At 41.7% G+C, this 26,058-nt stretch overlaps 2 protein-coding genes and 1 long non-coding RNA gene across 3 annotated transcripts in view; 1 reads left to right on the forward strand and 2 right to left on the reverse strand.

Annotated features, from left to right (window-relative positions):
• Positions 1 to 7,431, reverse strand: part of LOC129239868 (methionine--tRNA ligase, mitochondrial) — a 102,460-nt gene extending 95,029 nt beyond the window's left edge. The window contains exons 1-4 of the mRNA XM_054875510.1: positions 7,245 to 7,431; positions 6,901 to 7,181; positions 6,405 to 6,827; positions 6,240 to 6,333 (exon numbers count right to left, since the gene is read on the reverse strand). Coding sequence (XP_054731485.1) covers positions 6,240 to 6,333; positions 6,405 to 6,827; positions 6,901 to 7,181; positions 7,245 to 7,338 — 892 coding nt within the window. The 5' untranslated portion in view covers positions 7,339 to 7,431. The remainder of the gene's footprint in view (positions 1 to 6,239; positions 6,334 to 6,404; positions 6,828 to 6,900; positions 7,182 to 7,244) is intronic.
• Positions 3 to 17,704, forward strand: LOC129239884 (uncharacterized). Its single transcript, XR_008581972.1, has 3 exons — positions 3 to 69; positions 17,338 to 17,461; positions 17,513 to 17,704. It is a non-coding gene; the product is annotated as an uncharacterized LOC129239884 (long non-coding RNA).
• Positions 17,705 to 19,919: 2,215 nt separating this feature from the next.
• Positions 19,920 to 26,058, reverse strand: part of LOC129238271 (disintegrin and metalloproteinase domain-containing protein 12) — a 148,451-nt gene continuing 142,312 nt past the window's right edge. The window contains exon 10 of the mRNA XM_054873313.1: positions 19,920 to 24,611. Within this exon, the coding sequence (XP_054729288.1) occupies positions 22,571 to 24,611 (2,041 nt within the window). The 3' untranslated portion in view covers positions 19,920 to 22,570. The remainder of the gene's footprint in view (positions 24,612 to 26,058) is intronic.

The following is a 26,058-nucleotide window of genomic DNA, read 5'->3' on the forward strand; positions in this document are numbered from 1 at the left end:
AGGAACAAAATATTCTCTTCGAGCTGCTGAATTGTCTCAAACTGCCGACCATTCTTATAAATTGTGCCCGTAAGTATCTCCCATAAGTATTCAATTCGGCTTAGGCCTGAGCTGATCGCTGGCCACTCAAAAACCGGTTTTTTTCTGAATGAAGGGAACTCCTTTGAAGTGCGCGCAGTGTGAATTTTTGTATTGTCCTACTGAAAAGTCCGGGACTCTCCGTTTCCAGCAACTTTTACTAGTATATCAAGCAGCAGATTCATGTACTTCTCACTATTTGTCTTGGTCGGTATGAAGCAAAGCGGATACATTTTAACTCATCTAAAAGTTGCCCATCTCATTAGCACCGTGATGTCATTTATGGCGAGTTTTTCAGATTTGAGGTCTATCGCGCCAGTACTTATGACAGCCATAAGAACCGTCTAAATTTCATTTTTCGTCAGGAAAAAAAACGTTTTGGAACTCTTTGCAACGGACCAAAATTAAAGTTTTTCTGAAACAGCCAAACGTGCGATTTTGAGGCGTTTCAGTAAATTGGGTACAGGTGCTCGAGAGTTATAACTTATCAAATTTCAAAATTTTCGGTTAAAATTTGATGGATTCTTATTCTGGATATGTTGAGATCTAAATAAATGTTAATCTCCAGGCACAAGATGTTTTTTTCAAGTGTTAGGCTCAAAATTTTGCATCTACAGAATTCAGCCATATAAAACGGCCTGCAAGAGCGCTTGATTGCACCATAACTATGGGAATTTTCTTTTAATTAGAAATCGTATTTCTATGGCGATTCACTCTAGCAGCTCTATATATTATACCATAGCTTAAACATCGTAGCAATTCGCGTGCTCCTCCCGATAAATGCAACCTGAAGTCTGAAACAAACACCTTGCAATATAACCGAACTCATCAGGCCAGCACGAAGCATGAAACGCTCGAAGAATCTTTTCAAGGGAGCCAGAAAAGCATTACCTATAGTTATAAGGATACTCTATGCCAGGTCATCATTGCGAGAGACTTGCAGAACAACAGGGATTACGGCACAGCAGCTTCTGCAGAGAGGTTCAGAATGTTTCAGGTATCAGAGTAATATCAATAGGTCAATCACTAGCCGATATGTACCGCTATAGCCTATTATCAGCCAATTTAAACTAAGCTCACCTAACCTAACAATCAGTGCTATTTTCGATGATACTAAATTAATCAGAGAAGTGATCAGGCTAACTAAATAACTGGTCGGTTTGGAGATGGGATACGGTTCACTAGACAGGGCTAGTTTGCTGGGGCGGCAGCCCTTGGACGGGAAAAACCCGAGTCATTCCGGTAAGTAGAACTGGCTGCCATGGGAAAGTACAGAATCGCAACGAAGTTCTCAAGTCACTCGCCGACAGCGCTTGGGGAAAAGACAAGGAAATGTTGCTTTTAAAGCAATAGGCCGACCGGTTCGAAACTATGCTGCGCCTGTCTGGTCGCCTGGAACCAGTGATTTGCAGTAGACGAAGCTTCAGACCTGCGAAAACACTGCATTAAGGACCGTGACAGGATGTCTTCTGATGTCACTTATACAACATCTACATGATGAGGCCCAAATGTTGCCTGTTCAGCAGCATAAAAAATTGCTCAGTAATCAGTTTTTGCTAGGGTGTTACCGCAGGCCTCACCCATGCAGACACCTGCTCGAGCCTGAGCCACCTCCTAGGCACATCAGGAGGCGTTTCCTCAACTACGCGGACGAGATTTCAAACACAACAAACAGACAACTACTGGATCGGACAGTGTACAGACAGGCCATAAACGACATTCATCGGGAGACTCTCACCACCTTCTTAAGCTCCCGACCCCCGAATGCCGTTATCGGAGTCCAACCACCACCAATCGCAGACGAAGAGCTACAACTCCCCGAGAGTCCCGCGTAACCTTGGCCCAATTACGTTCTGGATATTGTAGCAGGTTAAACTCCTACTTATCCAGAATTGACCCCGACATACCAAACTTATGTCCAGCATGTGAAGGCACCCCGCACGACACTAACCACCTTTTCACATGCCCTATTAAGCCCACTCATCTAACACCCCTCTCCCTCTGGACCCAGCCGTCGAAACCGCTAGTTTCCTGCGCCTACCGTTAGATGAGCTAGACGAAGACGACCGGTGATTACGCTACACTGACAGGGCAAAGGTAATGCTACAACTACAACAACAACAAAAATTGGTCGGTTTGGTCCTTAATATCAAAGCTACTACAATTCCGCTTCATAAATCAAATATCATTGCAGTTTCGCTGTGGGAACCAGTGTAATGCTCTAATTTAGATATTTTCCCCGTGATTGGTGCGAAAACCGTTTCACGGGCCATATTTAGCATGCCAATAAATGCTGATTCCACACTCCAAATATACTTTGTGAAGAAACAAGATATAGGCTCTTAAACGAGCGTTGATGAAGAGCAAGTGACAACGGAATGGTGCTGTTGTTGTTGTTGTTTTTAACAGCGTAGTTAGCCCTGTCAGTGTAGGTATATCATCTGTCATCTTCGTCTAGCTCATCTAGGGGTAGGCCCAGGAAACATGCTGTTTCGACAGGTTGGGTCCAGAGGGAGAGGGGGGTTAGATGAGTCTGATTGAGGGGGCATGTGAAGAGGTGGTTAGTGTCGTGCGGGGTCCCTTCACATGCCGGACATGTGTTTGGTATGTCGGGGTCGATTCTGGATAGGTAGGAGTTTAACCTGCTACAATATCCAGAACGTAATTGTGCCAATGTTACACGAGTCTCACGGGGAAGCTGGAGCTCTTCATCTGCAATGGGTGGTGGTTGGACTCCGATTACGGCATTCACAGGACGGGAGTTCATGAAGGTGGTAACGGTCTCCCGGTGAATGTCGTTTATTGACTGTCTGAATACTGTCCTGTCCAGTAGGTCTCGGTTAGTTTTGTCCTGGAGTTCGTCAGCGTAGTCGAGGAGATGTCTCCTGACGTGTCTGGGAGGCGGCTCGGGCTCAAGCAGGTGTCTGCAGGGGTGAAACCTGCGGTAACACCCCAGCAGGAACTGCTTGCTGAGCAATTTGTTGTGCTCCGCAACTGGGAGCATTAGTGCCTCGTTGTGCAGGTGTTGTATGGGCGACATCAGGAGGCACCCGGTCGCTGTCCGAATGGCGGTATTCTGACATGTCTGCAGCTTTGTCCACTGCGAATCACTAGTACCAGGCGACCAGACAGGCGCAGCATAGTTTAGAACCGGCCGGCCAATTGCCTTAAATGTCGAAAGCAACAGTTCTTTGTCCTTGCCCCAAGTGCTGCCGGCCAGCGATTTGAGGACCTTGTTGCGATTTTGGACCTTAGTGGCAATTGCGGTTGTATGCGCAGAGAAGGAGAGCAAGCTGTCGAAGGTTACACCCAAAATTTTGGGGTTATTCACAGTCGGAATTGGTGTGTCATCGACTTTTACCTTAAGGGACAGCTTGACCTCCTTTGTCCAGGTGGTGAAAAGGGTCGCCGTGGACTTGGTGGGGGAAAGTTGGAGATTCCTCGCAGTGAAAAAGCGAGAAAGGTCGGTGAGGTAGCTGTTCACTTTGGAACACAGGCCATCGATGTCATTGCCCGACGCCATTATCGTGCAATCGTCAGCGTATGAGATCAGGGAAACTCCCGCTGGTGGTTGGGGGAGCTTCGAGATATAGAAGTTAAAAAGCAACGGTGAAAGGACACCACCCTGCGGTACGCCTTGCTTAATCTTCCTCTGCTTTGACATTTGATCTCGAAAAATCACTGATGAGTGACGACCGCTCAGGTAGTTCGCGGACCACCTCTTCAGCCCTGGCGGGAGTGTCGACTGATAAATATCATCTAGTAGCGTGGAATGGCTGACTGTATCGAAAGCCTTCTTTAGGTCCAACGCTACTAGGACAGTCCTCTCGCAGGGGCGGTTTTGGTTAAGCCCGCGATTTATCTGGGCGTTTATGGCGGTGAGTGCCGTGGTGGTGCTGTGCACTCGTCGGAATCCGTGCTGATGTGGGGCTGGGGCCAGGTGTGTCGTGAAGAGTGGGAGTAGGAGGGCCTCAAGTGTCTTCACTACTGGGGAAAGGAGAGTTATCGGCCGATAAGACTCCCCTTGGTTGGCGGGTTTCCCAGGTTTCAATAGTGGGACCACTCTCCCTGCTTTCCACTTGTCAGGGATGATGAGAGTGGCCAGAGACAAATTGAAGACCCTTGTGAGATATCCTACTCCCAGGGGTCCCAGATGCTTCAGCATCAGCGCGTTAAGTCCGTCAGGGCCAATGGCTTTCGATGTCTTCGATTTGTTGATGGCCCCCTGAACCTCATCACCGGAGAAGGTAAGTGGCGCACTGTCGTTCGTCAGTTTGTGCAGCCTTCTGGTAACACGACGTTTGGTTCAGTCGCCCGGAGGATGTAGTGTGAACAGCCGGCTAAAATAGCTCGCGCATCGCTTCGGGTCCGACGAAGTACAACCGTTGAAGGTGATTGCCACCTTGTCGTTGTGTTTCGTCGGGTTCGACAGGGACCTAACGGTGGACCAGAGCTTACCCACTCCGGAGGTGAGGTTACAAGTCTTCAGGTACTCAACCCATTTAGTCCGCTTGTGTTGATTTACCAGTTGCCGGATCTCCAAATTAAGATCCCTTATTCGGGGATCCCCGGGATCGGCCTGGCGTAGGTGGTCACGCTCGGTTGCTAAACTGGCTGCTTCTGCTGGGAAATGAGGACGTATGTCCTTATAGCATCCAGCTGGGATGAAGCGAGCCGCAGCAGCTGTGAGCACCTTGCGGAATGCGCGTTCGCCAACGCGCACATCAGTGGGGATGGGAAGAGCGGCGAAGGTGTCCTCGGTGAATTCCGTGAAGCCGGCCCAATTAGCTTTTTTAAAGTTAAAATAGGACCGGTGATTCGCGGAAACGAAGTCGGCAGGTCTCTCGATCGAGACGATAATGGGCAGGTGGTCTGATGCAAGCGATAGCATAGGTCGCCACGTTATGCTATTTATCAGACCAGCGCTAGCAATTATTAGGTCAGGCGAGCTGCTGCAATTGCCCACTACCCTGGTGGGGGCGTCGTCGTTTACTGTGCTGAATGTCGAGTCGTCTATCTGCTCTTCCAGTTGTTGTCCCCTACGATCATTTGGCAGGCTTGAATGCCAAAGATCGTGATGCGCATTGAAGTCACCTACAACCAATCGGTTTTCACCTCTGAGGAGCGCACCTATATCAGGGTGATATCCAGCCGGGCAGCAGGTGACAGGGGGTATATATATATTAAATATTTCGAGCTCGGAATCGCCTGACCGGACAGCTATGCCTTGACATTCTAAGGTGCTGTCCCTGCGGTCGATCCTTCATCGATAAGACGATACTGCACAGTGTGGTGGAATGGTGCTGTATTATTGTTCAGTTGAATTCCTGAGATTGTTTTGTAATGTAGGAGATGCACAGCCAGGCAGACTGTCTGACTTGAGTGAGGATCAGAGCACTAGACAGGGCTAGTTTACTGCTGCGGTAGTCTTGAACAGGAAGAACCCGAATCCTTCCGGTACTTGGAACTGGCTGCCATGTGATTGATCCGACGTGAGTAATAACTGGCCACATATCGGACTACGTTCTCTACTGTCCTTAAGCGCTAAATGAATCTTAATTTATTCCTTCTGTTGCGTCTTGTCAAAGCTTAACGTTTATAGAGCAAAGCCAATATTAGAAGTAGTATCTATCGTATCTATCTGGCGGCACCATTTGAATTCAGACCCATCCAACAGCAATAAAATATAAAGTATAAAGTGATAATATAAAGCTGATCGTTGTTGTTGTTGTTGTAGCAGCATAAACATTCCCCATACATATATGGTGAATGCTGCTGAAGTGACAGTCCTTGGCCGGATATAAATCCCGGTCGTTCCGGTAACGTAGAACCGGCTGTCATGGAAACGATAAGGCCGATAGTCTTAGCTGCTGATGCCTTTCATATTTAATATAATTATTCATATAATTCATAATTATATATTATATATATATATAATTGGCGCGTACAACCATTTTGGGTGTTCGGCCGAGCTCTTCCTCGTATTTGTTGTGTGCGCTTTGATGTTGTTCCACAAATGGAGGGACCTACTGTTTCAAGCCGACTCCGAACGGCAGATATTTTTATGAGGAGCTTTTTCATGGCAGAAATACACTCGGAGGTTTGTCATTGCCTGGCGAGGGGCGACCGCTAAGTAATAATTAAAAAAATCAATTACATACCTGCAGCAATAAGAAATGCTGGCCAATAAATGCCATGGAACTTCAGAATATCCTTTCCGATAACGTGCACGTTGGGGGGCCACAACTTCCGATACTACAATAGAACAAAATTGTGTTTGCTATTTGAATAGCATCACCAAATATGTGAATGTGCACTTTACTCACGGCGCTTTCAGGATAACCAGCTGATGTAAGATAATTTATAAGCGCATCCAACCACACATATACCGTTTGCGTTTCATCGTCGGGCACCGGAATAGCCCAGTGTACACGATTTGCAGGACGCGAAACAGAAACATCCGGCAATGGTTCACTTAGCATATCCAATAGAATTTTCTCAAACTTAGCAGGACGTATACGACCACCCTGTTTAACCCAATAGATGACCTCTTTTTGCAAATCTGACAAACGAAACATGTAATTGGTTTCCTCAGTCCATTCAACAGGATGGCCAGACTCGAGCGAGAAGTGTGCGCCGGTTGCAGTGTCCAAACGTAGTTGAGAATCAGTTAGAAAAGTTTCATCTGAAACGCAATACCAGCCGCTATAGGCGGCAGAGTAGATGTGACCACGCGAGTGTAAGGTACGCTGCACGTGCATAATTGAAAGTAAAATATATATTTATAATTTTATTTCCAATATTTAATTATAAATTACTCACCCAAAAATGCGCTACCGCCCGCTTGTGGCGCTGCTCGGTGGTACGTATGAAATCGGTGTTGGCTATGCCCGTCTCCTTGAATATCTGACGGTAGCGTGCAGAAATATCATCGCAATATTGTGCAACTGGTACGCCTTGTGCAGCTGCGGCTTGCTGAATTTTCGTGCCATGCTCATCGGTGCCTGTGCAGAGGTGCACCGACACCTCAGGATGCTGCAAACGTTGATAACGGCATAGCGCATCTGTTATAACAGCCGAGTACAAATGTCCAATGTGTGGTGCTGCGGTTAAGCAATGCTAAATTAATGCAATTAGAAGCGTTATGACTACTCCCTCCCACTTACCGGCATTCACATAGAAAATTGGTGTTGTAGCATAGAAAGTGCCGCTGGCTTGCACACAGTAACGGCGCAAAGTTCTTAATTTATTTATTAGCATAGTTTTTAGATGAAAAGCACATTTAATTCATTTATTTATATTTTTGGTATAGTTGAGTTAAATAATAGAAGAATTGTGTGGCGCTGATTGCTAAGTGCTGAAATCACGCTCGCCAGCTGCAAAACAGCTGTTTTCTGTTTACATTTATCGGTGGCACAAACCTGCAGTCGCATACAGAGTTGCACTTTGTAGCTGTGTTTCATAACGAGTAATTAATCAAATTTCTGCTGAATTCTACCAGGAACCGTTTTTTAATACAAAAATTTTTCAGAAGAGAGCCAAAAAAGAGCAAGAAAAAACGAAAGAGCTGCTTTATTTCACGTTATTCATTTCACCCATAGAAAGTGGGTATAATTTTTACTGGATTTTAAATCTAGTGGGGAGCAATATGTGTACCAAGTTTGGTTTATTTTATTCAGCTGCTATAGAGATGCACACATTTACCCTTCGATGCTCCTGGATTGGGACCATAGTTGCTTCACTGTCAAGATGTGGCTTGCCTGAACGAACAATTTTTTTTTTTTTTGGTATTGAACAATTTTCAAATTGAGCCATTCGTAAACTACCAAAACGATACGGTTTATTGGACCGACCGTTAATACGAGAATTTTAGTCATCGATTGGCCACCCGGAGGCAGCACCCGCCACAGGTCTGGATCGCTGTAACCGCAGATGGCCTGGCGTTAAGGTTAATGCGAAATATTATGGGAAAAGTACTCTGGAGGTTACTTTGAAGCCGTGGGCAGACAAATATTTCAGTGGCAGGCCGGGCACATTTCAATAGGAGTCGGCACCATCTCAAAAAGCTCGAGTGAACTAAGAATGGCTAAAACACAACGTTCCGAACTTCATAACGACCACACAATGGCTCTCAAACTAACCAGATGCGAATTCGATGGATTATTCTCTATGGTCCATTTTGGAGAGCAAAAGATTCGCCATTCTCGAGACGCAGAAAAAAGCCATTGCTTGCGAGTGAGCCAAAATACCTGCAAGTCCCATTCGAACAGCTTGCTATTCGTTTATGGACCGTCTCAAGGTCATAGTCAGGGCAAAAGGTGGTCATGTCGAGCAAACGTAAATGGATTCTTAATTCTGTATTACTTTCACACAAGGATAAAAGGGTAAGCTTCGTCCAGTGACCGGTAAATATCGCTCCGAGTTTAGAAATTGAATGGCGTGGAGGCCCCAAGACTTTCTGAGTCCTTACTTGCCAAAAGATCTGATCTCCTGCTTACAGAAGTTTATTGCTCCTTGGCGTCGTCAGAGCCTTGGCCGCATCTTGGCTGTCGGAGAAAATTTGTAATGTCTCTCTCGCTCCCACGTTTCCTAAGCATTTTGCATGCCTGCAGGATCACAAAGAGCAGGCACGAGATCCACAGAAGACAAGGAATGTCTAAAAGAAGCAGACCAGAAAGGTCAACACAGTTTGCCATTCTTAGCTGTCAGCTGAGTTAATATTATATATAATCGACTCTTTTTGGGTGTTTGGCCGAGCTCCTCTGGGTAGTGGGAATTGCAGCAGCTCGCCTGACATTACAATTGCTAGCGCTGGTCTGATAAATAGCATAACGAGGCGACCTATGCTGTCGCTTGCATCAGATCACTTACCCATTATCATCTCGATTGAGAGACCTGCCGACTTCGTTCCCGCGAATCATAGGAGCTGCGGCTGGCTTCATCCCCGCTAAAAGGCTCAAAGACATTCGTCCCAATTTCCCAGCCGAGGCAGCCAGTTTAGCGAAAGAGCGTCGCCACTTACGTCAGGTCGATCCCGGGGATCCCCGCATAAGGGATCTCAATTTGGAGATCCGGCAACTGGTAGACCAACATAAGCGGACCAAATGGGTTGAGCACCTGAAGACCTGCAATTTCACCACTGGTGTGAGTAAGCTCTGGTCCACCGTTAGGTCTCTGTCGAACCTGACGAAGCACAACGACAAGGTGGCAATCACCTTCAACGGTTGTACTTCGTCGGACCCGAAGCGAAGCGCGAGCAATTTTAGCCGATTTTTTACACTGCATCCCCCGGCCGACAGAACCAAGCGTCGTGCCGCCAAACGGCTGCACAAACTGACGAACGACAGTGCGCCACTTACTTTCTTCAGTGATGAGGTTCAAGGGGCCATCAATAAAATGAAACCATCTAAAGCCATTGGCCCCGAGAGACTGAAGACGCTGATGCTGAGGCACCTGGGACCCTCGGAAGTAGGATTTCTTACAAGGGTCTTCAATCTGTCCTTGGCCACTCTCATCATCTCTGACAAGTGGAAAGCAGGGAGAGTGGTCCCACTACTGAAACCTGGGAAACCCGCCAACCAAGGGGAATCTTATAGCCCGATAACTCTCCTTTCCCCAGTAGTGAAGACACTTGGAGCTCTCCTACTCCCACTCTTTACGAAATACGTGGCCCCAGCCCCACAGCATCATGGTTTCCGTCGAGTGCATAGCACAACCACTGGACTCATCGTCATAAACGCCCAGATATACCGCGGGCTTAACCGAAACCGCCCCTGCGAGAGGACTGTCCTATTAGGGTTGGATCTAAAAAAGGCTTTCGACACAGTCAGCCATTCCACGCTACTAGATGACATTTATCAGTCGACACTCCCGCCAGGGCTGAAGAGGTGGTCCGCCAACTATCTGAGCGGTCGTCACTCGTCAGTGATTTTTCGTGACCATACATCTAAGCAGAGGAAGATTAAGCAAGGAGTTCCGCAGGGTGGTGCCCTTTCACCCTTGCTGTTCAACTTCTACATCTCGAAACTCCCCCAGCCACCAGAGGGAGTCTCCCTGCCCACATACGCTGACGACTGTACGACGGGCAATGACATCGATGGCCTGTGCTCCAAAGGGAACAACTACCTCACCGACCTTTCTCGCTTTTTCACTGCGAAGAATCTCCAACTTTCCCCCACTAAGTCCACGGCGACCCTCTTTACCACCGGGACAAAGGAGGTCAAACTGCATCTCAAAGTAAAAGTCGATGACACACCAATTCCAACGGTAAATTAACCCAAAATTTTGGGTGTAACCTTTGACAGTTTGCTCTTCTTCTCTGCGCACACAACCGCAATTGCCACTAAAGTCCAAAATCGCAACAAGGTCCTCAAATCGCTTGCCGGCAGCACTTGGGGCAAAGACACAGAATTGTTGCTATCGACATTTAAGGCAATTGGCCGGCCGGTTCTAAACTATGCTGCGCCTGTCTGGTCGCCTGGAACCAGTGACACGCAGTGGATAAAGTTCCAGACATCCCAAAACACTGCCATTCGGACAGCGACGGGCTGCCGCCTGTTGTCTCCTATACAACACCTTCACAAGGAGGCTAACATGCTACCTGTTAACCCTTCATTAGGCACGTGGTCTATAATCGTAGACCACTTCTTTTCAAAGTCGTGCAACTCCTTAAATTTGTCTCTTAAATTACCTAAGCTTTTTAATAGCTGTTTATAATTAATCTCTTTATCCAATTAGTGCATTCAGTGCGGGTTTGACGTGCAGTTGTAAATTTTATCAAGGTCTGAACAGTGCTGGTCTACATATGTAGACCACGTGACTAACGACGTTACTTTTTCTTGCGGCAATATTACTTGATATATTAAATATTTGAATTAAGTTCAGGTAAGTTTTTTTTTACAAAAGTGTGCTAATTTAATTAGTTTCAGATAATATTATGTCTGATTCCAAAAAAAGGCGATTGGAAAGCAGCAAAAATCCTGAAGTATGGGAAAGAACTATCAAGTAGTGAAGAAAGTGCTATGGATGAAGAAAACGAGACGGAGGTTGACGAAGATACGGATATCAATGTGAATGCTGCTGAAGAGAGTGACCACGAGACCGAATCGGAACTAGAAGGATCAAGCGATGATGAAATTCTCTCAGACGATTCTGGTGCATCTCATCCCCAAAATTTCTATTTAGGAAAAGACAATGTCACTAAGTGGAAGAAAACCAGACCCAATTTGCAAGTTCGTATTGGTTTGCACAATAAAACAAACTTTTGCCGGGTACAAAAGTTAATGCGCGCAATGTTGAAAAATGAAATTGAGTGCCTAAATTTATTTGTGAATGATTCGGTTATAAGAATAATAACCGTTTCCACAAATTTGTATATTCAAAAAGTACGGGTTAACTTTCAAGAAGAATGAATCAAGATGCAAGAGAAACCGATGACACCGAAATTCGCGCTTTCATTGGCATTTTGTTTTTGATTGGCGCTCTTAGAAGCTCGAGAAAAATCTTCATAAAATTTGGGATAATTCCCAAGGAAACGGTGTTGAATCGTGCTACCTAGCGATGAGCGAGAAACGGTTTCGATTTCTGGTAAGATGCCTGCGATTTGATGACATCAATACAAGACAGCAGAGAAGAGCAATTGATAAATTGGCGCCTATAAGAGAACTTTTTGAAGTATTCCTGGTTAACTTTCAAAGTAATTTTATTGGTAGTGAGTTTCTTACTGTGGATGAACAACTATTAGCATTTAGAGGACGTTGCGCGTTTAAGCAATACATTCCTAGTAAGCCGGCCAAGTTTGGCATTAAAAATTTCGCGATGGTGGATGCAAAAACGTCTTACACTTTTAATTTGGAAACTTATGTGGGAATGGATGGTTCCATGTGTAGAAGTCCACGCAAGTGGGGAAAGTTACTGATCGCCATTCACTTGGGAGTGGCCAGGACGATTCTTCTACATATGGTTCAAGCAGCTCACAACGTCCGGGATTAGCCCACGTATCCTCTGGTTAGCTTTCGAACACCCGTTCGGGAGTGAGCTAAAGTGAGAAGGCGAAGCATCCCAGCATAGCTGGTTGTGCGCTGGGTTTGGGACCCGCCACTTAAAAAGTCCCCCCAATGAAAACAGCAGCAAAGCCTCGGATGAGAACTTCCACCACTGATGACGACCCCTGCAAACGAAATAAGGAATACGATTTGAGGGCATGCACCTGGAATGTCCGGTCCCTTAATGGGGAAGGTGCCTCTGCCCGGCTGGTTGATGTCCTCGTGAGAGTAAAGGCTGTCATCACTGCCATCCCAGAGATGCGATGGACGGGGCAAGGTAAGAAAAACATAGGACCTTGCGACGTCTACTACAGCTGCCATGTAAAGGAGCGCAAATTCGGTGTCGGATTTGTTGTGGGAGAGAGACTTCGTCGCCAAGTACTGTCGTTCACTCCGGTGGACGAGCGTCTCGCAACAATCCGCATCAAAGCGCGATTTTTTAACATCTCGCTAATTTGCGCCCACGCCCCGACGGAAGAGAAGGACGATGCGACCAAGGATTCTTTCTATGAGCGCTTGGAGCGTTCGTATGAGCACTGCCCCCGCCACGACATAAAAATCGTGATTGGCGACTTCAACGCCAGGGTGGGCAAGGAAGGAATTTTTGGTCCCACAGTCGGAAAATTCAGCCTGCACAACGAAACATCCGGTAACGGACAGAGGCTGATCGACTTCGCCGGGGCCCGAAACATGGTAGTCTGCAGCACCAGATTCCAGCACAAAAAGATACACCAAGCTACCTGGCTGTCTCCTGATCGAAAAACATGAAACCAGATCGATTACGTAGCGACAAATGGAAAACACGCTTCTAGCGGTTTAGAAGTAGGTACGATCCGAGGACCCAACATCGACTCGGATCATTAACTTGTTGCAGCCAAACTGCGCACCCGCCTCTGTGCAGCAAAAAACGTGCATCTACCTACGCAAAGAATGTTCGACATCGAAAAGCTGCAATCACAACAGACAGCCAGAAGATTCGCCACTCGACTCTCACTCCTGCTCTCAGAGAGCACTGCCCAACAAACCGGCATGCACGAGCAATGGAGCAACATTTCTCGTTCCCTACGTACCGCCGCCGAAGAAGAAATCGGATTCCGGCGAGCCCGAAAAAACAATTGGTACGACGAGGAATGTCATGCTGCCGCCGAAAGAAAAGATGCCGCCTATAGAGCCACGCTGCGATCGGGCGCAACGCGAGCCATGTGGGATCGCTACAGAGAGCTGAAAAAGGAAGAGAGACGTATTATCCGACAGAAGAAACGAGAGGCCGAAATACGTGAGTGCGAGGAGCTTGAGATGCTGGCCAACAGGAACAACGCCCGAAAATTCTACCAGAAAGTTCGGCGGCTTACAGAAGGTTTTAAGACCGGGGCGTTTTCCTGTAAGAACAAAGACGGCGATCTGGTGACTGACGTACAGAGCAATCTTAAATTATGGAGGGAACACTTCTCGAACCTGTTAAACAGTGACAGCTGCGCATGTCGTAGAGAATGTGATGATCCCGATACCCCAATCGATGACGACGGAATTGTAGTTCCGTTACCCGACCATGACGAGGTGAGAATAGCAATATCACGGCTAAAGAACAACAAAGTCGCGGGCGCCGACGGACTGCCGGCTGAGCTATTCAAACATGGCGGCGAGGAGCTGGTAAGGTGCATGCATCAGCTCCTATGCAGAATATGGTCGGATGAAAGCATGCCTGCCGATTGGAATTTAAGTGTGCTCTGCCCAATCCATAAGAAGGGCGACCCTGCAATTTGTGCCAATTACCGCGGGATTAGTCTTCTAAATATCGCCTATAAGGTTCTAGCGAGCGTATTGTGAGAAAGTCTGAAGCCCACCGTCAACCAACTGATTGGACCTTATCAGTGTGGCTTCAGACCTGGAAAGTCTACCATCGACCAAATATTCACAATACCCCAAATCTCGGAAAAAACCCATGAGAGGAGAATCGACGCACACCATCTTTTCGTGGACTTCAAAGCTGCATTCGACAGCACAAAAAGAAGTTTCCTGTATGCCGCGATGTCTGAATTTGGTATCCCCGCAAAACTAAAACGGTTATGCAAGATGACGTTACTCAATACCAGCAGCGCCATCAGAACTGGTAAGGTCCTCTCCGAGCCGTTTGATACCAAACAGGATTTCAGACAGGGTGACTCGCTGTCGTGTGACTTCTTTAACCTGATGCTGGAAAAGATCATACGAGTCGCATAACTTAATCGCTTAGACAAAATTTTTTATAAGAGCATACAATTGTTGGCGTATGGCGATGATATTGACGTCATCGGCCTTAACAACCGACCTGTTAGTTCTGCCTTCTCCAAACTGGATAAAGAGGCAAAGCGAATGGGTTTGGTGATGAACGAGGACAAAACGAAGTGCCTCCTGTCTTCAAACAAACAGTCGGCGCACTCGCGTATCGGCACCCACGTCACTGTAGACAGTTATAATTTCGAGGTTGTAAAAGACTTCGTTTATTTAGGAACCAGCATTAACATCGATAACAATGTCAGCCTTGAAATCCAACGTAGAATCTCTCTTGCCAACAAGTGCTACTTTGGACTAAGTAGGCAACTGAGCAGTAAAGTCCTCTCTCGACGAACAAAACTAACACTCTACAAGACTCTCATCATGCCCGTCCTGACGTATGGCGCAGAAGCTTGGACGATGACAACATCCGATGAAGCGACGCTTGGAGTGTTCGAGAGAAAGATTCTGCGTAAGATTTTTGGACCTTTGCACGTTGGCAACGGCGAATATCGCAGGCGATGGAACGATGAGCTGTATGAGCTTTACGACAACATAGACATAGCGCAGCGAATAAAGATCCAGCGGCTACGTTGACTGGGTCATGTCGTCCGAATGGATACAAACGCTCCGGGTTTGAAAGTATTCGATGCAGTACCAGCTGGTGGTAGTAGAGGAAAAGGAAGGCCTCTTCTGCGTTGGAAAGATCGGGTGGCGAAGGACTTGGCTTCACTTGGTGTGCCCAACTGGCGCCGGTTAGCACGAGAAAGAAACGACTGGCGCGCTTTGTTAAACTCGGCCAAAATCGCGTAAGCGGTTATCGCGCCAATTAAGAAGAAGAAGAGATGTGGGAACTCAGCCGGACGGACCATACAAACTTAGCAATAGTGCGGAAGAGATAACTCTTCGATTGGTAGAGCCAGTCGCAGGAACTAATCGCAATATTACTGGTGACAATTGGCTCAGCAGCTTATCGTTGGTTAATAATTTGCTAAAGAAAAAGCTTACATATTTGGGAACTGTGAGAAAAAATAAACGCGAAGTTCCCAAAGAATTCCTTCCCGGGAAGAATCGTAAAGAAAAGTCAAGTATTTTTGGTTTCCAAGAAAATTGTACACTAGTGTCGTACTGCCCGAAAAAAACCGGTCAGTGATCCTGATATAATCTATGCACCATGATAACGCAATAGATGAGCAAACAAACGATGAAAAAAAAAACCAATTACAATATGATAACCGATTATAATCACACAAAAATTGGTGTAGATCTTGTGGACCAATTATGTCAGAAATATAATGTTGCAAGGAATACGTGTCTTTGGCCAATGGTAATATTTTACAATTTACTAAATATCTCTGGTATAAACGCTCTTTGTGTATATAAAGCAAATAGTCCCCAAAATAATATAAAACGGAGTGATTTTCTTGAAAAATGCGCTTGGGAGCTCATTCGACCACAAATTAAAGTTAGATCAAAGAATCCTCGACTACCCAGGGAAATGAGGCAGCGAGCCCACAACCTTCTTGGCATCCCAAGCGCTGCACCACAACCCACTCAATCACCAAGTAACTATGTCAAACGTTGTCATATTTGCCCTCGCAATATGAACAAATCATCCCGAAAGTCGTGTACTAAATGCGGCAGATTTGCTTGCAAAAATCATATGAGGGAAAGCTGCACGGAATGTCTCAGTGAGGAAATATAAGCAGTTTTCAGAAACCACAACATATAAGTTTTGTACTGAACTTTTATTTTTTTATTTAAAGAAGTGAATTTTACATATTTTTATTTTAAGTTTTACGAATAATAAAAACTCTTTTATAAATCGTCCATTAGATATAAGAAAAAACTTTTATGAACTGCAATAAATGTTAAAAAACACATACATTCATGTTTTTATTGAATTTACAGAAGATACACAAATATTTTAGTGAAAATATTAGTTTATATTCCTCACATTAAATCACAGAATATACTTATGAAGTATTATTAAGAAACACAAATGAATGACACTTTTAGTCATAATATTAAAATGGTCTACGATTGTAGACCACGTGCCTAACCACGTTACAAAAATCCACGTGCCTAACGAAGGGTTAAGGAGCATAACAAACTGCTCCTGTTAGGGTGCCACCGTAGGTTCCACCCTTGCAGACACCTGCTTGAGCCAGAACCGCCTCCCAGGCACGTCAGGAGAGACCTACTACACTACGTCGACGAGATCCAGGACAAAACAAACAGACACCTACTGAACCGGACAGAGATTAAACGACATTCACCGGGAGTCTGTTACCACCTTCATAAGCTCCCGTCTAGTGAATTCAATAATCGGAGTCCAACCATGAAGAGCTCCAGCTTAGAAGGTGTAGCAGGTTAAGCTCCTACTTTTCCAGAATTGACCCCGATATACCAAACATATGTCCAGCATGTGAAGGCACCTCGCACGACACTAACCACCTTTTCGCATGCCCTTTAAAACCCACTCATCTAACACAGCTCTCCCTCTGGACCGTACCTGTCGAAACAGCATGTTTCCTGGGCCTACCCTTAGATGAACCTGACGAAGACGACCGATGATACACTCTACACTGCCGGGGCTTATCTTACTGCTACAACAACAACACCCGATATAACCAAAGAAAGCGAAATTTGACGCTTTTGTTTCCGTTCCGAGCCGAAAATACGTAGTTACCAAAATGAAAAAGATCGATATTTTATTACATTAATTTTTATGAAAAAGTAGTTTATTTGTGTCATCACTTTTCTTGTAGTTATAATTTAATGTACAGTTTCACTTTCCATAAGTGCTCATTTTCATATATGTAGCTACGTATGTATGTATATAGGTTGCGTTTTTTATTATTATTTTATTTAATATAACACAATTCAATAACTTTAAGCCTAATAGTAATTAATTATACAATATTTTGATGTGTATGCATTTTTCTTTTTTTATTTCTAGTTTTTTGCAATACATTCAAAAGTAGAATTTCCAGCACACTCAGATTGACGTTTAGTAGCTAGCAAAATACATTAAGAGTTACGTCTTCTTCTTCTTCATTTTTGATATAGTTCAGTATATGCATGTAAGTGTATATGTATATGTTGGGTATTTTTTAATAAATTTTTAATTGCAGACGAGACGCAAAAATGCTGCGAATTTACATTTCGATAATTATTTAAATATGCGCAAAGTTTATGTGTTGTGGAAGGAGCGTTGGGAGCTGTGTAGGATTTTATTTGCCCAAACGTAAATCAATGAAGGGAAATTATTACTGCGTTTATTTTAATTTTTTAATTTTTAAGTAATAAAACTCCCTCGAGTGGTGCTAGACAAATTGTTTTAAGACATTTGAAACATACACACACACACACAATTGACAATTAAATTGCGAACATGAAAATTTTTCTAGTTTCAACAAACTTTGTTCTGCAGCTTTCTAATAAGAATATTTTTTTTTAATTATAATTTAGTTACAGTTACCTCGATTTTTTTTTAATTTGTTATTTTCTATTTATTTTACAAACATCATTTGACATTTATTTTACATTTATTTTTAGCAGCTAAAGAAATCTCAGTGCACTTTTTGATTTCTTTGGCGTAGTTTTATTTCTAAACACAAGAAAATGGAGGAAAAGGATAAAAAAAATGTATATTTTTTTAAACTTTTTCCTACTCAGCAGACTGCGTTGCAAGTTAGTTCAAAATTATAATTTTTCTAAAAGTCGTTGTTTAGAAAAGGCTAAAAAATTTATTTTTAATGCTTAAAGCTACAAAGCTAAAAAGCCTTAAGATTTTATTAAATTGGTAAAAAGCTGCCAATATTTATTTGTTTTCGTTTTCATGAGTAAAGGCAGTGTTTTTAAATACTGTGACACGAGAATTTTCCGAACTTGAGATGAAATTTGTGCGAAAGTGTTGGAAGTTAAGAAAACCATAAAAAGTTAAGAAAAAAATTAAAAATAAAACTAGCTGGAGTTAGCAAAATATAAAACAAATATTAAAAAAATAAAAAAAAATTTTAAATGTAAGAATAAAAAAATAAAAATTTATAAAAATATAAAAATAAAAAAATTAAAAAACAATATAAAAGAATTAAAAAAATCTTTACAAAACGGAAATTAAAAAAAAAAAAATTTATTTTAAAAATAAAAAAATATTAAAATAAAAAGTTGTTTAATCTTTTTAAAACTGAAATTAAAAAAAAACATTAATATAAAAAAAAATTAAAGAAATCTTTTAAAAACTGAAATTAAAAAAAAAACCTTTTTAAAACCGAAATTCAAAAAATTAAAATAAAAAATTTTTTAATCTTTTTAAAACTGAAATTAAAAAAAAAAAAACATCGAAAAATTTAAGAAATCTTTAAGAAAAAAATTAGAATATAAAAAAATTAAAGAAATCTTTTAAAAACTGAAATTAAAAACAAAATCTTTTTAAAACCGAAATACAAAAAATTAAAATAAAATTTTGTTTAATCTTTTTAAAACTGAAATTAAAAAAAATTTAAGAAATCTTTTTAAAACTGAAATTAAGAACAAAATTAAAGAAAGTTTTTGAAAACTGAAATTAAAAAAAAAATCTATGTAAAATGGAAATTCAAAAAATTATAATGAAAAATTTTTTAATCTTTTTCAAACTGAAATTAAAAAAAAAATTAGAATATAAAAAAATTAAAGAAATCTTTTAAATGCGGAAATTAAAAAAATTAAAATATAAAAGAAATTATAGAAATCAGAGCGTGTCATTATTCTGTATTACAAAATTCTGTAAATTGCAAAAAAATTCTGCTTTTTAAAATTCTGCTTTTTTAAAATTCTGCTTTTTAAAATTCTGCTTTCCAAATAGACTGATGAGGGTTATTTTTTTGAAGCGCGGCCGAAGGCCGCCCACGCGAAAAGGAGTTCTACGCAAAAATACTGTGGATTCTATCGAAACTGAAGAAAAAATTATTATTTTTTATTTTATATCTCGAATAATAATAAAAAATAATAATAATAATAAATTAAATAATTACATTACCTCTTTAACATTGTTAACATTATATTTTAATACAGAATTTTGAAAGCAGAATTTCAGAAAGCAGAATTTTAAAAAAGCAGAATTTTAAAAAAGTAGAATTTTAAAAAGCAGAATTTTAAAAAGCAGAATTTTGTTTTTAGAATTTTGTACATACAGAATTTCGACACCAACCCATAGAAATCTTTTTAAAACTAAAAAAATTAAAGAAATTTTTTGAAAACTGAAATTAAAATATAAAAAAATTAAAATGTAAAAAAAGTTAAAGGCTTTTTTTAAAACTAATATTAAACAAAATCAATTTATAAAAAATTAAGGAAATCTTTTTGAAACTAAAATTAAACAAAATCAAATTATAAAATATTTAAGAAATATTTTTAAAACTAAAATGAAAAAATTAAAATATGAAAAAATTAAAATATAAAAACAATTAATCTTTCTTTTTAATCAATCTTTTTCAAACGGAAATTTAAAAAATTAATATATAAAAATTAATATACAAAAAAAAATGTAAGCAATTTTTAAGCAACTAAAATATAAAACAAATTTTAAGAAGTGGAAAACTTACGCGCGTTTTGAGAATTTACCATTAACATTTAGAAGAACAAAATTGCTCTTAAGTCAAATTCTTTGGGAAAAAATTAGATTTTAGTCTGGAAGTGACAATACAGAATTTTTTTAGTATTCCTTAATTTACTTCTACGGATGCTTACAGTGTTTTCGAATTTAAGTTTCTTCTTTTTTAACCCTCCGTTGGACACCTGTTTTAAAATCTACAGTTGGGCCGGGTCTGAACTTTTTTCGTCTTTTTCGAGTATCCTTTTTAAGAGGTTATATCGATAAACCGTTAGAAAATTGAATTTTAGGAAGCTAACTGGAAGTTCAAGTCAGTAGCTATAATAGAAATATGTTAAATTCAGATCCAAAGTCGAAAAAGTCAGTCTGGCTAAACCCAAGTGCCCAACGGTGCTCATATAATGTGGCGCAAAATCAATCACCCTATTGGAAGATTTACAATTTTTGCACTTGTGAATTGGACAGCCGCATACAAAAAGTGGTGTGCAAGACAGTCGGTTCTACGTTACCGAAACGACCTGGATTTACTACAGATTCGGCCCAGGACTGTCACTCCAGCAGCACTCTCCATACATGTATGGGGAATGTTGTTGCTGCTACAAGAACAACAACAAGCAATGGATCGCGTAAAGATCAAAATAAACATTTTCATCACTTAAATTTTTTTTTTTATTTAGCAAAAGTGCTTCAAAATCTAAATTAGATGATTAATTTTGCGCCACCTTGTAGAAAGTATTGTCATTTTTTGTTGCATTTTAGAAAATGGGCACATGCAAGGTGTGTAAAATTTCATTTTTAGAAAAACTTGTTTGCAGTTTTTTGTAGCTTTTTCTTGTTTTTGTTTGTTGATATTTTTTTCCTTTGAATCCCAAAATTGCAATACCAAGGCACATTTATTAAAAGTGCTAGCACTAGACCAACAACAATGTTCTGTACGTTTAATTGTCAAAGCAAAGTATTGGGAAACTAGAAAACAAATAATGAATTCGCCTTGCTTTATTTTGAGCTGACACACACATGGACACGGCGAAAGAGAAAGAAAACAAACAAATCAGCTGATTTACCAAGGCGAATCTATTAAAGGTGGTGTTGGTAAATCAGCTGAGTTGCTTTTTTTCTCCTTCGCCGTGTCCATGTGACTGTCAGCTCCGAATGAAACAAGGCGAATTCATTTTTTATTTTCTAGTTTTTCAATACTTTGCTTTGGCAATCAAATGTACAGAACATTGTTGTTGGTCTAGTACCACCACCTTTAATGAATGAGCCTTGCTGATTTACCAACGCCTCCTTTAATAGACTAGCCTTGGAAGTACCTGTTTGTGCAATTTCTTAGAAGCTAAGGAAAAACTGTCAAAATAACTGAAACGAAAGCAAGGCCGTATCGGTAAATCAGCTGATTTTTTTATTCTTTCGCCGTGTTCATTTGGCTGTCAGCCCAGAATGAAACAAGGCGAATTCATTCTTTCTATTGTACTTTGCCAACACTTTTCTTTGACGATCACACGTACAGAACATTGTTGTTGGTCCAGTGCCAATCACCTTTAACGAATGCGCCTTGAATGAAAACTTAATTGAGCTGTGAAATGCATTGAGGAATTCGCCATTCAAATTCGAAGTCTGAAAAATTGTATACATTTTTATTGTCAGTAAATTCTTTTTGTCGAAATATTTAGCATTGATTTTGTGCCTGAAAGCTCAGCGTTTTTAAATTTGAAACTTATTTTATTTATCTTCAGAAAAACTACGGTTTACCGTTTTTTATGAAAAGACTCACAAAGGTGCTACAAAAAATTATAAAATATTTCTGTCGTGCTTTCTCTTGCCTGTAATGTCTGTAGAACAGTAACTGCTAAGTGAAATGCACCATTACATAAATAAAATTTTTATCACTAAGTTCTTACGCTACACATTTTGAGATACGTGAAATGAAAATGAACTACTCAAATTTTACAAAATAACATGGAAAATTTTCACTTATAATTTAAAATAAATTTACAAAACTTAAAATTACGTCTATCATAAAGCTGCGACGCACAAGCTGAGTGTCAAAAAATGTTTCACTTTACATAAATTAATTAAAAAAATAAAACTACAGATCGCTTTAGGCGCACTCTATTCGTATAATTTATATACAACTACAACGATTTCGTTCGACGTTACAATATGCCAAGGAATGAATATCACTTTTGAATTGAATTAGTTTTCTTTCGTCAAAATTTTTTTTATAAATTTTTTCTGCCAATTTTAATGCTAAATTTATCTCCTCTTATCTACGTCTGAATTTCATTACAATACAATTTACAATATCGCATTAGTTATAGTGCGGGCGAACCAGGTTTATACGTTTGGACCGCGCGCCTTGTGACTTTTCTGTTGAAGATCCTGCATTTTCAAATACCCTTCGCAGGGTCGTATGCCTTTTTGTCCGCTGAGCAGTTTGCCTCATGTCAACCATCTAAGCTCACACACACACACACACACACATGTATAACAGCATTAATGGCTATGAGTGCGCGCGCATTCCTATTCATTTCGTAATACTAAGCAAAGCAAGCGCACCAAACTATAAGCAGCCAAAAAAAGAGTTCTCAAAGCGCTTTTACTTTCGCGCACTTGTGGTCGCACCTTTTTCGAAACGTTGCGTGAGCGACGCTATGTTGCCTGACTTGACGGTGGGCGCGGTACGTGGCGTACCCGTAGCTGCTAGGCGCGCGCTAGCCGCTGTACTGCCGCCTGCACCAGGCGCAGGCGTTACTTTCTTTTGACTGCTGAACGAGGGCTTCGCGGAAAGCGGTTTCGGTTTTGTGATAGTGGCCGAGGGCAGTGCTGCGCTATTACTGCTACTTGTTGTTGTGGCGCCTGCACGTGTTGCGGCTGTTGAGTTTGCAGAAGTAGGCGTTTTATTGAAGACTTTGTTTCTCGCCGTCGCTGTGCTGGTGCTTGTGCTATTGCTGCCGCCGAGCCGAGTGGGCGCAGCGGCATTAGTTTTACTAGTTGCGGCAGCGCCACCACCAACTGTTGTTGTTGTTGTTGCGGTTGACGGCTTGAAGCTGGAGAACGCTATGGTGGGTGAGAGATCAGCGCGTGTAGGCGCCACGCGTGCCACTGGCGCATTTACTGGCGTCGGGCGCAAGTAGGTAGGCACCGTTTGTGCTGCTGCTGCAACCGCCGTTGCGCTCGCAGGCGCTTTCACCGCTTCCGCTGATGCATTGGCGTCCGTGTTGGCATTGGTGCCGATTGTGGGCTTTGGTTTTGTTTTCGACTCTTTTGCTGTATTTTTTACCTCCTCGGCGCTTAGCGGCTTGCTTTTCGCCAGCGTTGAGGCGGTGTAAATGGAGTCGCCATTACGTTTTTCGATCTCGTTCACAATCTCACCCAGCAACCCCATGTCGCTGTTTTCGTTAACAAAATCGCTACGCTTAAGCGTTTGTGCCGCGGGCGGTATTTCGTCTATAACTGAGTAAATATTGTCAGTTGAAGTAGGCGAGTCAGCTTCACTCAACTCACCTACGGTGGTCAGCGGCTGCTCGACAAACTCACAATCATCATAGGTATTCTCCATGCTCGACTTGGCAGTAGCCACTGGCAGTGCATAGCCAGAAGAAGTCGTCGAATTAGTTTTCTTTAGCGGCGGTGGGCGCGGTGGCGGACTCTTCGGGCGCGCTGCCGCCGCGGCAGCAGCCACACTCTTGGGACGTGCGCTACCTGGCGCATAGCGCATTGAGCCGAAAGTCTGCACATTTGGTTTCTTGGTTGGTGAACGCATTGATTGCGCGCGCTTCACCAGATTTTTTGTCTCCTCCTCTTTGGGTGTGGTCTCCGAATCCGAATTGGATGATTCGCCTTGTGGCGCAACTGGCATTGGTGCTGATATCTCGATATTCTTCAACTTCTCGCGATCAATATAGGTTTTCTCCTTTGCGGGCGGCTTCTCCTCCTTTTTCAAGAACGAGGCAATGCGTCGAATAGTGCCGTCGCGTTTCACATTCAATTTTGGATCTGCATGTAACGGCACAGGTGGTGGCGGCGCCGGACGTGGCAAAGAACCAGATTGGCTGGCATTACCGCTAGGCGGTAATGGGGCAGCACGCGTTGGTGACATCTCACCGCTTGACTGTTTAAGTGGCAGCGTTAGCGTAGAGGTCTCCAGTACCGGCATCGATATGATCGGGCGTGCATTCGAGCCGGGATTAGGTGGTGGTAATGCGGGTGCATTTGCCATACCCACTGGTGGTGGTGGCGCCCAGCGATTAGGTTGCGTTGCATCCGTGGAGTTACCTTTGACTAGGGGTGGCGGTGGAGCGCAACGCTGTGGCACACCGCCATTCATGGCCACCGTATCTTGTACTGTGGGTTGTACGTAAGCGACATTGGGGCCATTGAAGTTGTTGGTCGGCGATGTGGTGTCATTGAGCGGACGGAGAGTGAAACCCTTGAATTTGCCGAACATGCCATTGCCGACAGAGGTGTCATTGGAGTCACTGGGGGACTTAAGTAGCGCAGAATTCATATCGTCAGTACTGCTGGGTGTCGATTTTGGCAGGCTGTTGGCGCCGCCGCCGCCGCCACCGTTACCGCCACCACCATGAGGTCCATGGTCAGGACGGACAGATGGTTGTTTCGTGCTGGCAGCCTTGATGCTGGAAGAGAGACAAAGAGAGAAGGGGGAAAAATAGTATGAGTGAATACAGAAGAAGCTGATTTAGAGAGGGCAAAGTGAGGGAAACGTAGTAAATAAATTATAAGGGGCGCTTAAAGATAGTATGAAATTTATATACATATGCACATATGGATGTATGTATGTATATATGTATGTATCATAGTATAAATATAATTGTGTAATATTTGAATGAATTTTTAATTAATTGTTAGTGTTGTTAGTATAATTTTGACTAACATTTCAGGTAAAGAAAAGTTTGCAAAAATTTAGTATTAATAATTTACTTTAATTTTAATAATATAAATAATAAAAAAAGTATTATTAATTAGCTGAAAGACTTGAAAACTAATACATTTTATGTTTAGTGAGATGCATAAAAAATATAAAACTTTAACCCTTCGTTGGGCACCCACGACTGGCCCTTTTCGGTCCTGTTCGGGTATAATTTTTAAAAGGTCATATCCATAAATCGATAGAAAAATAAATTTTAGGAAGCTACCTGGAAGCTCAAGTCGTTAGCTATAAAAGAAATAAGCTAAATTCATGTACAAAGTCGAAACAGTCAGGCCAGACTTTTCCGAGTGCCCAACCGAAGGTTTTAAAAAAGGTGCCCAACGGAGGGTTAAACTTTAAACTTTTTACTTAGTTAAAGTCTATAATAATTAAGAGGACTTGTTAGTTAAAGCTAATTAGAATGTTAGTAAAATTAGTAAGAAATTATAAATAACTGAAAAAAGTAATAACTTCCACATACCACAGCCAATTGTAAACAGTGCACAGTGCAAACGAAAAATATGCTTGCATGCTAGCCAACACCACAGCTGATATGTTTTGCACAAAAACTCTAAAATCATGCAGTCTAGGAGAAGTTCTTTAGTACAATTATAACAAAAAAGATGTGAATGAAAAACAAATGCAAAACAACACCAATGAAAGCGGCATTCTGTGTTAAAAGGTTGCCATATTTTATTTAAAGCCATAAATGCACTTAGAGACTAGCTTTGAATTCACAGAACACAAATTTACATTACATAAAAATTATAGTTTTACTATATAAATTAAATTTATAGGTTATGACTTAATGAAAAAATCAGAACAAAAAAATGTTTGAACAGAATAAAAATATGTTAATATTACAGGAAAAAGCACTTTAGTGCTCTAATTAATAGGAGCGTTGCTAAAAACTAGTTAAAGAAGCAAAGACGTTAGTTTCGACAAGATATGGATTAAATTAACTAAATAAAAAAAAATTAATTAATTAACAAAAATAAAAAAATAAAAAGAAAAAAATTACAATAAAAAATAAATAAAAACAATGCAGATTAGCTCGCGAATATTTTGATTTTGTTCAAAGCATAAAAAATGTTGAGAAAAACAAATAAAATAAATAAAGGAAACAAATTAATTTAAAAAAAATAAAACATTAA

Source organism: Anastrepha obliqua, chromosome 1, assembly GCF_027943255.1.
Source record: "Anastrepha obliqua isolate idAnaObli1 chromosome 1, idAnaObli1_1.0, whole genome shotgun sequence".
Lineage (NCBI taxonomy): Eukaryota > Metazoa > Arthropoda > Insecta > Diptera > Tephritidae > Anastrepha > Anastrepha obliqua.